General features: G+C 40.4%; 1 protein-coding gene across 3 annotated transcripts in view; it reads left to right on the top strand.

The window, feature by feature from the left end:
- The window catches only part of KBTBD12 (kelch repeat and BTB domain containing 12), a 130,769-nt gene that overhangs the window by 50,317 nt on the left and 62,169 nt on the right, over nucleotides 1-18,283 (top strand). For all 3 annotated transcript variants that reach the window (XM_058167422.1, XM_058167421.1, XM_058167423.1), the window contains exons 2-3: nucleotides 6,868-8,041; nucleotides 10,570-10,840. In XM_058167422.1, coding sequence (XP_058023405.1) covers nucleotides 6,972-8,041; nucleotides 10,570-10,840 — 1,341 coding nt within the window. In that variant the 5' untranslated portion in view covers nucleotides 6,868-6,971. The remainder of the gene's footprint in view (nucleotides 1-6,867; nucleotides 8,042-10,569; nucleotides 10,841-18,283) is intronic.

Consider the following 18,283-nt stretch of genomic DNA (forward strand, 5'->3'; position numbering starts at 1 on the left):
ACAGTGTCCCAGGACATGATCGTGATCGACGGGAGACGACTTCCGGTATCCAGCGGCAACGGACGTCTGGAAGGCTTCTCCTGCCTCCAGCGCCCGAATCCGGCCGCCGCCGAGGCCCTCAGGGGCCAGGTGTTCCGAAAAGGACACCTGCCGCACGGACGGCTCGCCAGGGGTCTCCCAGCCGACATACAGGACTGTGGGGACCGATGCTGGCGCGTCCTAGGCTTGGCGGGGTTTGGAGGCCACAGGCCGCGGCCATTATTTTGGTCGTCGCCTGGGCCGCTGTGCCCGGTGACACCGGGGCATTGGATTTATAACTGCAGCAGCCTGGTGGTGAACAGGGCACGGAGAAGAATTGAGGAGGAGAAGGGAAGGGAATATCGGTAAATGTGAGTGGAGTGCTCCGGAGTGCGGGGGGGTTTTTTCTCCCCTGCGGTTGGAAGGAGCACGAGTTATTCTGGAGAGAGGAGAACTTAAAATAAGAAGATTACGGTTTGTGGAGCTCTGGAGAAGAGGAGATGGAGAAATTTAGGAGGGAAGGTTTGAGGCCCCCCCTCCTTCTGGGGAACAGTGGTGGCGTCCAGCTTCCGCCTTCACTATGAGAATTTTGATGACATCACTTCCCTTCGGCTTCCTGGTTGACTAACTGTACTCTGGACTCGTTGCTCCTGTGAGTGCCCCCTGGTGGATCCGGAGGAAATTACAAGGATACTGTGCCTGCCTGAGGATTTTGTATTTTTTTTTTTCCTTAATGGCAAAAGGACAGAGACCAACTACTGGAGAGATGGAGAATTTTGGAAAAGTTATCTAATATGGACAAGAAATTGGATGAAATAAGAGCAGAAATTGTGACTATCCAAAAGGATTTAAAGGATACTCAACAAGTTTCAGCAGAAAACAAGCAGAAAGTGGAAGGTTTGGAGGGTGAGATGCGGGCAGTGCAGAAAGAGAGGAGCGACAGGCAATGCTGTGCTTGGACTACAGATGGATAAAATGTCTTATTTCCTTAGGTTTCAAAATTTGGAAGAAGTGGACCAAGAAGACTTGAGAGATGTTGTGACTAAATTGTTGGGAGAATTTCTTGGGAGGTGTTGATTTCATGAATTGGGATGTGGATCGAGTTTATAGAGTTAATTCGCAATATGCACGCACGCATGCAGTTCCTAGAGAGGTTCATGTCAAATTTGTGAGAAGAGGCGAGAGATGAAATTCTTAGAAAACATAGGAGTGGGGCACTGATTTACAGGGGCAGGGAGATAGCCATTCTGAGGCAGATTCCCAGACAGGTACGTGAAAAAAGAAAGAAATATTATTTTTTGTCAAGCAAATTGTACCAGAAGGGAGTGGGCTTCAGATGGCTGATGCCAGAGGATTGATGATTTCTCGGGAGGGCATTACGAAAAAAATCAGTACAATTGCGGAGGCTACGGCCTATGTGGAGGAACACAAAGCCCTCCTGGAATCAGATGACCCAGGAATTGAAGAAGGGGAGGTTATAGATCATGGGGCGGAAGCGGCTGCCGCTGTTGCGGCCCTGGAGTTGGGTCAGGCTGAACCCAGAGTTCTGAGATCCAAAACTAGGAAGTGATAAAGATATTTGGGATTGTGTTGGTTTTCCTTATTCTCTTTTGTACGATATTCTGTTTATTCTTGACTCTTCTTTATTACGTATTTAAAATTTGTAAACTTAGCTACTTCGGGTCACCTGCTTGCCATATGGCTGTTGTATGTGTTAAAAAATTTGAGTAAAATTCTTATTTTAGATAAGAAAAATGAAAATTTACCATACCTGAAATGTATTTGTATAAACCTTTTTTGACTAATAAAAACTTTTTGAATACAAAAAAAATGATCGTGATCGACGATCCGGTGTCCACCTCCATTTTACACGGCACTCCTTTGATATGCGTTTGTGTGAATATCTTCTTTTCGATTCGCGTCGATGCGTGACCCACTCGTACAGTTGTTTGGTTTAATTTCGCGCCTCTTTTGGAAGAGCCAATCCCTGGCCATTTCGTCGGTCCAGCGCTCTGCTGATTGGCCGGTTTGAATTTTAGGCAGGACGGTTGAGGGGCTCGACAAGCCTGTGCGATGTGACCTTTCTTTTTGCACCGCCGGCAAATTGCGTCCTTGAATCTGTAATTTTGTCGTTGGTGTTGGCTCCCGCAGCTCCCGCACTCGTCCCGGTCGCCTCTCTCTGCCCTTCCGGTATGGAAAACCTCTTCTTCTTCCTCTTCCCCGGATTCGACCTCGACGACTTCGCTGTGGACTGGTGTTGCTTTCGTGCCGGTGTTCGGTGTGTTCGGTTTCTGTAGGGTTTCCGCCGCTTTGGTGGACATCTCGTGTGCCCTTGCCTCGTCCAAGGCCAGGGCCAGGGTTAGGTTGCTTTTGGACAGCAACCTCCTCTGTAAACGAATGTCCCTGACCCCACAAATGAGTTGCTCCAGTAGGGAGTCATCCAAATCCCGGTACTCACAGTGGTTCGCGGCTTTCCTTAATGCGGCCATCTACACGCTTATCAATTCGCCCTCTCGCTGAACTCGCTGTCTTAGCTCGAAACGCTGAACAAACTTCGACGGCACCGGAGCGTAGTGCGCCTTCAGTGTTGTCTGCAGCGTTTGCCATGGCACCGACTGTACCGGCGTTGGTTCCGACAGCGATTCGGCGGTATCAAAAACCTCCGGTCCGCAGTGACTTAGGAAGTAAGCCCGCTTCCGATTGTCCGAGACTCCCTGTAATTCGTTTGCTTCGAAGAAACACTCGAAACGAGCCATGTACGACCCCCATTTCTCTTTGGCTGGGTCAAATGGCGCTGGCGGTGTATAGCTGGACATGGCTATGTAACCGCTTCCGATACTGGCTGGGTTTTGCAAATCTGTGCTCCTTCAGCTCTTTCCTGTCTCGCTGCCTCAGTATCCCATCCTCGTCGCCAATGTTAAGTTTGGGCAATAACGAAGCAGGAGACCACACGAGTGACAACAGCTCTTTAGTTTATTGTGACCCAGCGAAAGACCAACAGCAAAAACCCATCTTCAAATACTATTTTGGCTGAGGCATCAGCCAATCAGCAACGTGCTTGTTCCCGCCCAAACTTCCCTCCTAAAGTTTAAATACATAACAGATTCTGTGGGTGTGGCTTATTTTGGGGTATGGCTTGGTGTTCATGTGACTGGGTGAGCGTGGCTAGCTGGTCATGTGACTTGGTGGCCCTGGGTATGTGCATAGGGACTACCCAGAGGGCTAAAAAAAGTGATTTCTGACAGGTCCTCACACTTTTGACTGGTCCTCGCAGTTATGACCGGTCATCATTTATGCCCATTGCATCATTCTTAACAACCATGTCACTCATTTAACAACTGCAGTGCTTCATGTGACCGGGTGGGTGTGGCGAGGTGGTCATGTGACATCGCTTCTTTGCCCTAATGACAGTTTGCTGCAACTGTCATAAGTGTGAAAAACGGTCATGTCACTTTTTTCAGTGCCATTGTAATTGTTGTAAGTCAAGGATTACCTGTACAAAAATACAAAAAGCTGCTTTGCTTGCAAAAAGCTGCTCTAAATACCAATCATTAGATTAGAAGTACCTGCAAACTGGAGTTACAAATTAGGCTGGGTGCCAGAGCACCTTGAGGAATTAAAATAGTTAAAATGCGCTGATAACTATCAGCAGCCAATTCTTGCTGATAAAGTGAAACCCTTTAGCAGAGAGGTCATTTAAACTCTCCAGAATGAAGCAAAGGAGCAAACAGAGTATCTGTTGCTTGTTAAACCAATTACCAGAACAAGTAGATACAAGGACTAGTCAGATTTCCAAAGTTGCTTCTTTTCAGGAACAGAGATTAACGTTTTTCCTTCCAAACAAAGTTGGATAGAGAAAATTATCTCATCACTAAACACAGGATTAAACACCACCAAGCACTGAATTAAACTTCACCAAAAAACCAGTTTTAGACCAAAAGTCAGAAAGGGTATGTAAACTCACGTTTGAAGTCAATCTTTCAAGCTAGCCAATAAGCCTTGCTGAATGTCACTCATCTTGGTTCCTTGTCATTAAAAGCTTCTGCTTCCTTATTCAATTATTTCTTCTAAGTGCTGATTATTGCATCCTGGCTGGAAGAACTCCAACAGGGGAGTATTTCCTCCCAACAGCGATGTAAAAAGCTTAAAACAACCCTTCCCCTTTAAGAAAGACAAGCAGGGAAAAAAAACAACCTCCGAGAAGCTCCAAAAGCGACAATAAGTCTAGGGCAGGGATCTGCAAACTTGGCTCTTTTAAGACTTGTGGACTTCAACTCCCACAGCAGAGTTCCTGCTGGCTCTGGAACTCTGGGAGTTGAAGTCCACAAGTTTTAAAAGAGCCAAGTTTGCAGACCCCTGGTCTAGGGTACTGCCAAGATTGTAATATGGGTTAATGGAGAGGCAGTTTCTGTAAGCAGGGCAATAAAGATTAGGCTAGGAAAAAAACACCAGAAAGTGGTAATTCCTTACAGGATTAACCCTGTAAAGTGGGAAAAAACAAAAGGAGACTTCTTCTAACAACCGGTTCTCAGAACTGCTTAACTACTTAACAACTGGTTCTATCCAACCGATAGAATACCACCACATACTGTATACTGTACCTGTGCGTTTTGTTTTTCTTGTCTAAATGTAGACTCTTAACTTTTTCACCATTGAATTTCATTTTTTTAGATAGTGCCCAATGTTCAAGTCTGTCAAGATCCTTCTGTATCTTAAGCCTATCTTCTGGAGTGTTGGCTGTGGGATGATGTAGTATAATCATCATCCCACCCAGCCATCAAATCATTTTCTCAAGCCTGGTCTTTTTGCTTGCCAATTATTGAGCAGAAAGGGAAAGCGAAGAGGGAAATTGTGGGGCCCTCACTGGCAGTAGAAGAGCCTTGATGAGGACATTTTCCCCACGGATTGTGAGTACAGTAAGCTATCCTTTTAAAATGGCCGCAATAGTTGTCACTCAACCTATCCCAAAGTTGTAATGAAAAGCCTTTAACATGGGTGGCATTTGGCTTTAACAAATAATCTGTGTCTTAAAATTTGTGGTCAGCATGCCTAATGAGACTGGAATTTCAGAACAGATTAATTGAAGGCTAGCTTTATTGTGCGACCTTGTAAAACATCCAGCTTTGTGGGAGAAGAAAGATCTTTCCTCTAATGTTTGGCCTGTGTCATTGAAGTGAATAGATTGCTGAACCCAGCAAGTGATTATGTGCAGGGCAGGGTGCAAGTTGCCAGGAGTATTTTAGGATGGGGCGCTGAAGGAATATTGGAATCTCACTGTTCTTAACACTGTACAAGCCAGGCTTTCTGCAGGAAGTTGAGCTCACATCTTTGCAAGTGTTTTGTCTCCCATAGCAACCTATATGTCCAGGAATAAAATAGTATGTTTTACTTATCCCCAATCCAGTCTTTCTGATAAGCTATTAGGATGTAACAAGAAGATATGATGTTCTTTCCTGTCTCCCCTTTGTGTTCCCTGTGAACTGTTAGATTCACAGCTCTACCTAGGGAGTTCTGTCAAACCAGGTTGTCTGCTACTTTTGTTCTTAGTGTTTATCCCACTTGGTTGCAGCATCTGCTTGTTTTTGCATTGTGCTTACCTCGTTCTCACAGCAAAGCTATCAATGCATGATGCAATTAGGGTTTTTGTTTTCCAGCTGGCTTGTTGCAGATGGAGTGCATAGTGAGCTTCCATGCCAAAGGGAGGAATAGAACTCAGGTTTTCCTGCTCTTAGTTCAGCATCTAAACCAAAATATCATGCTGACTTCTTCAGACCGGAATGTCTACAGTAATTCAAAATGTTATTAAAATGTTACCTCAGTGGGAGTCTTCTATGCATTAAGAGTTGGTTTGAGAATCATATCCAAGTTTTGATGAGGGGGAATGGAATCTAGTGATGCTTCTCTTTTAATGTTGAAAACATTGTTAACTAGAGGAAAAATGTTCTTGTGGAAAGCTTAATGTGGGATTTTAACAGATGGATTTCTCAAATAACAGCATTAGCATTTATCTATCTGTACAGCATAGAAGTGGTGATTGGCTTCTCAAAAGATTCTTATTGGACTGTTTAAAAAAAGTTACAGCATCATTTAATTACATTAGACTGTAAGAATTTTGGATGATAAAGATTGCAAAGTTTCTTATATGAACCTTTTAATATTATGTAAACACGACAATGTATTCAACGTTGCATGAATTATTAGCATTTATATAATGAATATTGTGTATGCCATTGTAGACATCATAGTACCGTTAGAAATTAGGCAGAATTACTAAAAATAACCCAGCTGCAGAATCAAAACATTCTTTGATATTAAGGTTTATAGTAGAAAATATACTATCTTCTTCATAATTGTTTTTCAGTTGGAAAATAAAGTCATTCATTCATTCCACAGCTTTCATAACCCACTCTAAGCCACAGACATATACTACTGGGTAGTATATAATAGAATAAAAATGTTAAATTAAAAAACAAAATAAGACAATGCAACTAATTTAAAAAAAGGTTTAATGACCACTATTAAACATTCATTCTGATTAAAAACATGGTAGGGCACTTCTGTTTTGATGACTTCACAAATTGCCAAGAGGGAACGGGCTTCATAAATCTCTGGGTGCAAGGAATTTGGTATACAGAGACCCAAGCAACTTAATTCCATATCTCTGGAATTGTTCCAGTGTTGAAACCGTTAGGTGGATTTTCTGTTCTAGTATAGCCACATTAGTATATATTTCTGATGCCTTTGCTCAAAATATTTACCACCTGTGAACCATAACTATATGATTTGACTGTCAGAATTTTAAATATGTGTTCATATAGCAAATTATATGTTTTTCTTTCTCCTTTCTAGGAATCAAATGATGAAGGAATTTCATTCTGAGAGCTCTCAGATGTACAAATAGCTGTTTCAAAACTCCAATAAGCACCAGAAAATACTTTAAAATATATTCCATCATGGATTACAAGGCTGAAGGTAAAAGGAAGCAGCAGCATAGTTTGAATTTACTGGATCAAATAAAATGCATGAAAGATTTAACTGAAATGATTGATGTGGTGTTAGTGGCTGAAGAAAAAAAATTCCCTTGCCACAAATTGATCCTGGCAGCTTTTAGCCCCTATTTCAAAGCAATGTTTACTTGTGGGTTGATGGAATGCGCACAGAGAGAAGTTGTGCTACACGACATAGCAGCTGAAAGCGTATCTGTCCTCCTGCACTACATGTACACCTCTGAATTGCATCTCACCAATTGTAATGTTCAAAATGTGGCCATTGCTGCCTTTTTTATGCAGATGGAAGATGTGTTTAGTCAATGTCAAACCTACATGATGGATCACATTGAAGCTTCCAACTCTGTAGGGATCTATTATTTTGCAAAGCACATTGGGGCAGAAGAACTATCTGAACGGGCCAGGAAATATTTGTATCAGCACTTTACTGAGGTGAGCCAGCAAGAAGAAATATTAGAGGTAGAAGTTCAGCAACTGCTAAGCCTGATCAGATCCGATGATCTGAATGTATCCAGAGAAGAGAGCATCTTGGACTTAGTCCTCAGATGGGTTAACCACAGTCGGAAGTTGCGTGCAGATCATCTCATTGAGCTCCTGAAGCAAGTAAGGCTGGTACTTGTAAGTCCTTCATTCCTAGTGGAAGCTCGGAAAAGGAACACGGTGCTTCTGAGTAATTCTCAGTGTATTGACATGATTGAGGGAGCCTTAGAAACAATTAAAAAATCCAATCAACCTTCCCTCAGCCTTCGGTATGGCATGGAGACCACTACACTTCTCCTTTGCATTGGCAATAACTCAGGGGGGATCCGATCAAGGAAAGGTAATTACGCTGAGGCCAGCTTCTGTTACGCACCTCTAACGCAAAAGACCTACTTCATTTCCTCTCCAAAATATGCAGAAGGCCTTGGCAGTGTATACACCGGTGTGGTTACTGAGAACAACAGTATTGTTGTTGCAGGGGAGGCAAGTGCTACCAAGATGTCTAGACAAAAGACCAAGAAGATTGAAATTTATAGGTTTGTATCGGTGGGGGGACGGACACTAAAACACCAAATATTCCTATATCATTTCCACTCTCCAGCACCTAAAATTACAAAGGGCCACATAGAAGGAAAGATTTAAGTGGTACTCCCCAAGAATTATTCAGTGTGTATATTTAAAACTTTTCCTTTAAGCCTACGTTAGGACTACTAACATTAGAATAGAATAGAATAGAATAGAATAGAATAGAATAGAATAGAATAGAATAGAATAGAATAGAATAGAATAGAATGATTGGATACACAAGGAATTTGTCTTGGTGCATATGCTCTCAGTGTGCATAAAAGAAAAGATACCTTCATCAAGGTACAACATTTACAACACAATTAATGGTCAATATATCAATATAAATCATAAGGATTGCCAGCAACAAAGTTACAGTCATACAGTCATAAGTGGAAGGAGATTGGTGATGGGAACGATGAGAAGATTAATAGTAGTGCAGATTTAGTAAATAGTTTGACAGTGTTGAAGGAATTATTTGTTTAGCAGAGTGATGGCCTTCGGGGAAAAACTGTTCTTGTGTCTAGTTGTTCTGGTGTGAGAGTGCTCTATAGCGTCGCTTTGAGGGTAGGAGTTGAAACAGTTTATGTCCAGGATGTGAGGGATCTGTAAATATTTAACATCAACGTTAACAATGAAGAATCTTCCTTTGGGTCCTTTTCTAGATTACTTATAATAATGGAAGACAAACTAAACTAAATGCAAAAAAAAAATATTGGACAATTCTAAATCATCATCCAACTTTATAAACTATGTTTGCAAAGTTAAAAGGCATTGTGAAGGGATGAAGTTCTTGTGGAATCTTTTTAAAGGTTGGATGGGATCCTGCACTATTGTTTTATAAACATCCCATTGGCTTCTAAATTGACTGAATACAACATATATTATCGCTACCTTTTTAAAACAGGTCTCTCAAGCAAGTTATTTCAGGTTGTGAATGAAGCAATTAGGTGTTTGTTCATTCATTAATGACACAATGGCAAGGTCTATAGTGCCCTCTAGGTGCCAGATATAATGCTATAAGCAGGTTCTTTCCTTCTGGAGTTATTTTGCCCTTATTCAGGGCAAAAGAAATGTATATTTCTAGTGCTTTCATTCTGCGCTGCCTCTGTTAATATTGAAGGAAAATGGAAAGTACAAGTCCTTGCCATAGATCCCCCTAAAGTTTAGGACAATTGCTTGAAATACATTTGCTTAGGATTGAGCTTCTAAGAATATACATAAGCTTTACTAAGTCAGATTTTGCCTTTTTATGGGGGGAAAAATAGCAAGCAAAAGGAATAGCCACCTCGAACTGCAAGATGGACAGCAAATAAATGTAATAGTAGTAGTAGTAGTAGTAGTAGTAGTAGTAGTAGTAGTAGTAGTAATAATAGTAACAGGCAGATTTTCTAGCAAGAAATTTCCTTTCCTGACTTCATTCAATTTCTTAATGGTGGTTATGCCCCTAGTTATGCCCCAAGGTTGAATGATTTTTTTAATAGAAAACTTTTAGCATAATTCAGCTCTTCCTGTGGTGACATAAGAGCTTGCTGGGTTAACCTGACTGTTGCTGCTCTGGTTAATTAACATATTTATTCACATGGAGAGTGAATATTCACATGAGCCGTGGTGGTGTAGTGGTTAGAGTGTAGTACTGCAGGCTACTTCTGCTGACTGCCAGCTGACTGCAATTTGGCAGTTCAAATCTCACCAGGCTCAAGGTTGACTCAGCCTTCCATCCTTCTGAGGTGGGTAAAATGAGAACCCAGATTGCTGGGGGCAATATGCTGTCTCTGTAAACTGCTTAGAGATGGCTGCAAAGCACTATGAAGCGGTATTTAAGTCTAAGTGCTAGTGCTAGAGAGGGGATAGGAAGCAAACAGAATATTTTGAGGATAGTGAGTGAATACTGATTAGCCAATAGTGAAAGACATTTTCTGTTGTACTTCTAATATTCAGGTACCTTTCTGACAATAATGACTGATCAAGGCTAAAATAATTGGAGAAAGCAGGCAGTTATGTCTCCAAACTGAGCAGGAGGATGGAAGGGGAAATAGGATAATATTCAGAAAAATTACTTTTTTTTTTATTTATTTACATTTATATCCCGCCCTTCTCCGAAGACTCAGAGTGGCTTACAGTGTATAAGGCAATAGTCTCATTCTATTTGTATATTTACAAAGTCAACTTATTGCCTCCCCAACAATCTGGGTCCTCATTTTACCTACCTTATAAAGGATGGAAGGCTGAGTTAACCTCCGGCCGGGCTTGAACCTGCAGTAATTGCAGGCTACTGTATTCTAATAACAGGCTTCTAACAGCCTGAGCTATTACGGCCCTTTTACTTCTATAAAATCATAGCATTTGAAAAGATGTGCCAATTTATGCCATTGGGCTTTAGTGAAAATTAAAATTCTTTTTAAACCTTATGTTGCTCCCACTTAAGAATAATAGCAGTAGGTACAAATACATAGATAAACTGTGATGAAGGAAATTCTAATATGAGGATTCATTACAGGTATGAGGGTCATGGAAATCGATTTTGGGAAAGCCTGTGCACAGCGGAGTTTCGTGAGCTGTATGCTTTAGGCACCATCCATTGTGATTTATACATCATAGGAGGTCAAATGAAACTGAAAAACCAATATCAAATTACCAATATTGTGGAGAAGTACTCCATGGAGCAGGAGAACTGGAGAACTTTGGCCCCGCTCCCAGTACCGTTGGCTTGCCATGCAGTCGTTGCTCTGAAAAACAGGCTTTATGTCATTGGAGGATGGACCCCACAGGTAAGAAACGTTGCTAAGCATAAAGTGCTCTCTGATGCCATTGTCTGTACCTGTTAAAGCAGCCTTCACAGTTGGAATTTAACTGCAATCATTGCCATTCAGAAAAATTACAAAAGCTGCTGCTGATGGATATGCTTGCTTTCAGGCAGTAGGGTAACACCTCTTTTCTCTTGCCTTTTTTTTTTTTTAAATCCTTTTGGCTTTTGGGTCTTAGTGCATATGCTGGATCAGTCTGTGCATTCAGTTAATGCAGTTACTGTCTGCTGTAATTGGTAAAGACTTTTCAGCCTCTCTTCAGACGATGTTTGCCACTGGCTGCCTCTGAGGCTGAAGAATTCTTACTTGTTCAAGATCAGACAGTTATTATTTAGGAGCAAAATGAGATTTTAACTGGACTTTCCTGGACAGTTCGTTCTCTTGACTAATGCAACACATCAATTCCAATCTTAGAAGAGAAAAATTACTTTGGTTTGAATGTCACTGAGGAAGGGAGGGAAACATGGTCTGTGTACCACACATTACACCATACCAACATTTTTGTCAGCACTTGATGTGACCTTATTGATGGACAAGGAAAGATAATCTGCCTTTAATGGCAGGCTTTGAGACTCATTATAGAGAAAGCAGAAGAGCTGGTATAATGGTTAAGGCATTGGTCTAGAAATCAGGAGGCCATGAGTTCTAGTCCCATCTTTGGCCAGACACTTTCTCTCAGTCCTAGGAAAGAGGTAATGGCAAACCTTCTGAAAAACCTTGCCAAGAAGAGAGCAGTGACTTAACATAACATATAACATAACATAACATAACATTAGAGTTGGAAGGGACCTTGGAGGCCTTCTAGTCCAACCCCCTGCCCAGGCAGGAAACCCTACACCATCTCAGTCAGATGGTTATCCAACATTTTCTTAAAAATTTCCAGTGTTGGAGCATTCACAACTTCTGAAGGCAAGTCGTTCCACTTATTAATTGTTCTAACTGTCAGGAAATTTCTCCTTAGTTCTAAGTTGCTTCTTTCCTTGATCAGTTTCCACCCATTGCTTCTTGTTCTACCCTCAGGTGCTCTGGAGAACAGCCCAACTCCCACTTCTCTGTGGCAGCCCCTGAGATATTGGAACACTGCTATCATGTCTCCCCTAGTCCTTCTTTTTGTTAAACTAGACATACCCAGTTCCTGCAACCGTTCTTCATATGTTTTATCCTCCAGTCCCCTAATCATCTTTGTTGCTCTTCTCTGCACTCTTTCTAGAGTCTCAACATCTTTTTTACATCGTGGCGACCAAAACTGGATGCAATATTCCAAGTGTGGCCTTACCAAGGCATTATAAAGTGGTACTAGCACTTCACGTGATCTTGATTCTATCCCTCTGTTTATGCAGCCCAGAACTGTGTTGGCTTTTTTAACAGCTGCTGCACACTGCTGGCTCATATCTAGATGGTTATCCACTAGGACTCCAAGATCCCTCTCACAGGTACTACTATTGAGCAAGGTACCACATATACGGTACTGGTGCATTTTGTTTTTGGCCTAAATGTAGAACCTTACTTTTTCACTGTTGAATTTCATTTTGTTAGATAGCGCCCAATGTTCAAGTCTGTCAAGATCTTTCTGTAACTTGAGCCTATCTTCTGGAGTGTTGGCTATTCCTGCCAGCTTGGTGTCATCTGCAAATTTGATGAGTTCCCCATCTATCCCCCCGTCCAAGTCATTGATGAAGATGTTGAAGAGTACTGGGCCTAAAACAGAGCCTTGGGGTACTCCACTGCATACTTCCCTCCATGTGGATGTAGTTCCGTTGAGGACTACACGTTGAGTCGGTTGGTCAGCCAGTTCTGAATCCATCTGGTGGTGGTGCTGTCTAACCCACATTTTCTACTTTATCTAGTAGTAGGTTATGGTCTACTTTATCAAATGCTTTACTGAAGTCCAAGTAAATTATATCAACAGCATTCCTCTGGTCTACTAATTTTGTCATTTTGTCAAAGAATGCGATAAGATTAGTCTGGCATGATCTGTTTTGACAAACCCATGTTGGCTTTTGGTTATTACTTTGTTTGCTTCTAGGTGTTCGGTGATTCGTTGCTTGATTATCTTTTCCAGAATCTTCCCGGTATTGAGGTCAGACTGATAGGTCTGTAGTTTCCTGGATCTGTTTTTTCCTTTTTGAAGATGGGAACTACATCAGCTCTTTTCCAGTCCTCTGGCAGCTCCCTGTGCTCCAGGATCTTTGAAAGATATAGTTCAGTGGTTCTGAGATCCGTCTGCCAGTTCCTTCAGAACCTTGGGGTGTAATCCATCCGGTCCTGGTGATTTGAACTCGTCTAGGGTAGACAGGTGTTCACTTACCATTTTCTTCCCTATTTTAACTTGTGTTTCTAATCTGTTTTTGTAGTGCTGTTTTGATAGGTTGGATTGTTTTTCCTTTTGTGTAAAGACAGATGCAAAATATGAGTTAAGTAGATCTGCTTTCTCCCTGTTGCTTGTCATCTTCTTGCCACTTTCTCCCAGCAATGGGCCAATTGTTTCCTTGACTTTTTTCTTGTTTTCAACATGTTGGAAGAAGCTTTTTATTATTTTTACTTTTGTCGCTAGCCTTTGTTCATTGTGAGCCTTAGCTTTCCTCACTTCATCTTTACAGGCTCGGGCTGTTGCTGATATTCTGCCTTAGTTATTTGCCCCTCTTTCCACTTTTTATATTTGTCCTTTTTGTCTTTCAATTTGTCAGATAGTTCTTTATGCATCCATGCTGGTTTCTTTTGTGATCTACTATTTTTCTTCTTCATTGGTATTGTGTTAGACTGTGCTTTTATAATCTCACTTTTCAAAATTTCCCAAGCTTCTTGAGTTGTTTTCCCCCTGAGGATTCTCATCCATTGAATCCTTCTCAAGATCTCTCTAAGTTTATTGAAATTAGCTCTCTTAAAGTCCAAGACTCTAGTTTGACTTTGTTCTACTACTTGTATTTGCTTAATGTTGAATTCCAATATTGCGTGGTCACTTGCCCCCAAGGTTCCTGTAGCTTCAACACCTTCTATCATTTCATCTCTGTTAGTGAGAATTAAGTCCAGTATGGCTGATCCCCTTGTTGCCTTCTCTACTTTTTGGGAAACAAAGTTGTTTGCTAGGTTTGTTAGGAACCTGTTGGATCTTCCACTTGGTGTAGAGTTTGTCTCCCAGTAGATGTCAGGGTAGTTAAAATCCCCATTACTACTGTGATGTGCTTCCTACATACCTTAGTTAGCTGACTAGCAAAAAGTTCATCTATTTCCTCTGTTTGGTTGGGTGGCCTATAGTATAGACCTATGGCAATATCGTTTTTCACCCCTTTTATATTGACCCAAATACATTCAAGATGATTTTCATCATTGTTGTGCTCTATTTCTGTAGAGATGTAGTTATTTCTTATATATAGTGCAACTCCACCTCCTCTTTTATTTGGTCTATTTCTTTTAAATAATTTATATCCCTCTAGCTGTATGTTCCATTTGTCAGTTTCATCCCACCAAGTTTCCGTAATGGCAACAATATCATATCTACCCTACTTGTCCACAAAGTGTCCATGATTTGAATACAATTGAATGGAAGTGGGGGTGGGGGTGGGGAACCACACAAAACAAATTTAAAAATTATTCTGGTTTCTTCTAGAGAGCTGGTTTCTAGTGCTGCTCACTGATTACTCTTCTGTGGTAAATTAGAAGTCGATTTACAATACATTTTACACACTATTGAGAATATTGCTATTTTTATATGAGGCTTGCCAGACTGCCAAGCTAACTATTTTTTCTTTGTCATTTATATTGAAATAAAGTCTGAATACTTCTGAGTCATTTGTATCTTTTCAAATATATGCTGATAGTCCTAACAACATAATCAGGAACATGGCTATATTTTTATTTGTCTAAAATTGTCAGAAAACATCAAACACTGTTTCACTGCAATTATGCAGCGTGAAGTAATAAAAATCTGTTCATCCTTTTGCCACAAAAATTAAGTAACTTACTAGCCATCTCCTCTCCACTCATAATACATGTATTTTATTAGTCCACATTTAGCCAGTAATTTCAAAGGGGGGGGGGAGCCTTCTAATACTGTTCTATGAAAAGTGAGGGTGAGGGAAGATTGATGTTTAAAAATTTAAATGAATGTCCTTGGGTCACAGAAACTTTATAACCAGGGTGAGAACTATAGTCTTCAGTGACTGCAATGATGATTATGGCAACGCAGGCAAAGATAACCCCATAACCTTTATATGAAAGACATTATAAATGTCCATACACTTGGTTTTATGTTGCATCCTAGCATTTTCCTACAAGTGCAGGGTCCACTTTTTTCATTGGTTGTGATAGGAGTAAACTAACTGGCTTGTCACCCAAGCTGATGTTGAGGGCCAAGAATAGAATAGAATAGAATAGAATAGAATAGAATAGAATAGAATAGAATAGAATAGAATAGAATAGAATAGAATTTTTTATTGGCCAAGTGTGATTGGACACAAAGGAATTTGTCTTGGTGCATATGCTCTCAGTGTACATAAAAGAAAGATATGTTCATCAAGAATTTTAAGGTACAACACTTAATGATAGTCATAGGGTACAAATAAGCAATCAGGAAACAATCAATATAAATGTAAATCGTAAGGACAGAAGCAACAAAGTTACAGTCATACAGTCATAAGTGGAAGGAGATGGGTGATGGGAACGATGAGAAGATTAGAAGATGAGAAGATGAGAAGATTAATAGTAGTGCAGATTTAGTAAATAGTTTGGCAGTGTTAAGGGAATTATTTGCTTAGCAGAGTGATGGTGTTTGGGAAGAAACTGTTCTTGTGTCTAGTTGTTCTGGTGTGCAGTGCTCTATAGTGTCGTTTTGAGGGTAGGAGTTGAAACAGTTTATGTCCAGGATGTAAATATTTTCACAGCCCTCTTTTTGATTCGTGCAGTATATAGGTCCTCAATAGAAGGCAGGTTGGTAACAATTGTTTTTTTCTGCAGTTCTAATTGTCTGTGTCTGTCTTGTTGGGTTGCAGAACCAAACCAGACTCGCCCAAAGTCACCTAACCGGCTTTCATGTCTAAGGTGAGACTAGAACTTACAGACTCCTGGTTTCTAGTTTGGTGCTTTAACCATTAGACCAAACTGGCACTCATGTTACAGAGCCTTACTGAAGTCTTTCTGAGTGGTAGCAGTGAGGGAGTTAAGGAAGATCAGTTAGCCGGAACACATGCTGTTCACTTTAAAACGTTGCCTTTCAAAAAGGATGAAGATATAGCAATAACAGTGTCTACAGCATTTTCTTCTGAAAAATACTCAGACTTTTTTACAGTTTATATTTTCCACAGGGAAAATCTAAAATGTAATTAGTGGATGATGAAGTGGTACTAGCTGCCCTCTGAAAAGTGAGTGCAGGTTGCATTACCTCACCAAATATTGGACAGAAGTATTCTTTCTATATTGTACTTTTTTGTACTTTTACAGCTGGCAGTGAGCTCTGTTTGTATTATCTATCTTAGATATGAAAATGTGATGTATAATTTTTGAATATGTTGCTACTATACATATGGAAGATCAGCAGGAAGCATTTTATTTGAATTTGTGAAAAATTAACATGTGATAGGGTTGCAATGTGAGATTGGGTATTCTGCTATGAGGCATACCATATTATCAATTCAAATAATTATATTTTCTTATGTTATTATGGCATTAGCCTCCGATATAAGAAAAGAAAAATCATATAGAAATTTTAGGTCAATAAAAAACTAGCTTAATTCAGGAAAATAAAGCCTGGAGGCTGTTGTGTTCTTTAGGTTACATTTAGCTATTTGTTAACCTAACTTGGACTAATTTCATTTAATAAGATTTATTTCTGATTAGACAGGATTGGATTGCAGATGAGGCAATAAATTACAGAAGTGACAGCTAAATAACTTTCAGAGAGCAAAAAGGGTTGCTGACATATCAATACAAAAACTACTACATTGAGAAAAAATTTTGAGGTCTGCAAATATTTCTTTTTTTGAGAAAGGTTAATGTAAGAAGCCCAGTTCTGGGTAGTCTTTCTAGAAACTGAACAGAGTTACTGCAATGATTACTATACCGTGTGGTCATTCTTTGCAGTCAGCTATGGCCAGCTAAGCAAAAGAGGGTAAAACAAGGTTGCATTCTCTGTAGCCACTCAATTCCACTCAGCATTGCCAATGGTAGGAGTTGATGGGGACTGTAGTTCAATAATAGCTGATAGGCTACCAGTTCCTCATTATTTTCTTTTAATTCTGGAATTAAAAGGGAATTAAAAATCATCATAAGGGATTTTTTTTTAAAAAAAATATTTTTTGGTGTGATGCTGAATTTAACTGGATTCGCACATTGTGAGCTGCTTTTTGCTGCATTACAGTAATGAGTGCGTGATCACAATAGCCAGTGTGGTAAAGGTGTTTGACTACACTGGGGAAGCCCAGATTCAAGTCCACCCCCAGCCATGGAAGTCCACACAAGGAAAGCTAAGACTAATTAGTCTCTTTCAGCCCAACCTACCTCACACGGCTGTTAATGCAGGGGAAATGGGAGGAAAGGTTGTTATGAATGCCACTTTGAGCTCTTAAATGGAAGGCATTAGATAAACAGATAACCTGGAACATGATTTTACATTCCTCTTTTGCTTAGCTGGCCATAGCTGACTGCAAAGAATGACCACACGGTATAGTAATCATTGCAGTAACTCTGTAGGGGAAGCATTTGCGAGAGACTTAAAATGGAGACTTTCTAGTAGGCTTTGTTCGTCTGTTTTAGTTTTCCGGAGATTCATGATTTAGCAGCAACATACGGCTCCATGAACACCACTCCACTTGCCCATCCAATCTTGTTAACATTTTTACTGAAGAATCCAGACAAGTTAATTTTCTTTATGTATGTAGTTTATGAATTATATTTCCACTGGCATCATCCTGGCATTTGACCAAAGAATCTATTTGTTTCAAAGAAGGCGGCAGAGCCAAAGGTTTGAAGGCTGCCAAGAAAGAAAAGACAAAAAACAACAACCCACAGATGGTTGCAAAGGGATCAAAGTCTCATTGTCTCTGCACTTCCTCTGCTGATTAAAGGTAATTGTTCTCATGAAGCTGCAGATACATGCATACATAATTGCCGGTCACAGCCTAGTTAACTAATCTGTGAAAGTACCTTTAAATTCACCAGCCCTTGGAAGGACATGTTCCTGTCCTTGAAAGTATTCCTTTTTCTTAGCTTTTGTTGGTCTTACCACAGTACAACCTGTTTGGTATGCTTGGTGTCCCTAATGGGGTACAAACTTGACCAGCTGATCATCTATGTTACGGGTGGTCCTAGACTTACAATTATTTGTTTAGCGACTGTCTATGGAAATCTCAGTCATCCAGGTCATGGTTATCCTAAAGGTGCTTTTCCAAGAGGCAACTGGATTTTCTGGTTTTT

This window comes from Ahaetulla prasina, chromosome 2 (genome assembly GCF_028640845.1).
Source record: "Ahaetulla prasina isolate Xishuangbanna chromosome 2, ASM2864084v1, whole genome shotgun sequence".
Lineage (NCBI taxonomy): Eukaryota > Metazoa > Chordata > Lepidosauria > Squamata > Colubridae > Ahaetulla > Ahaetulla prasina.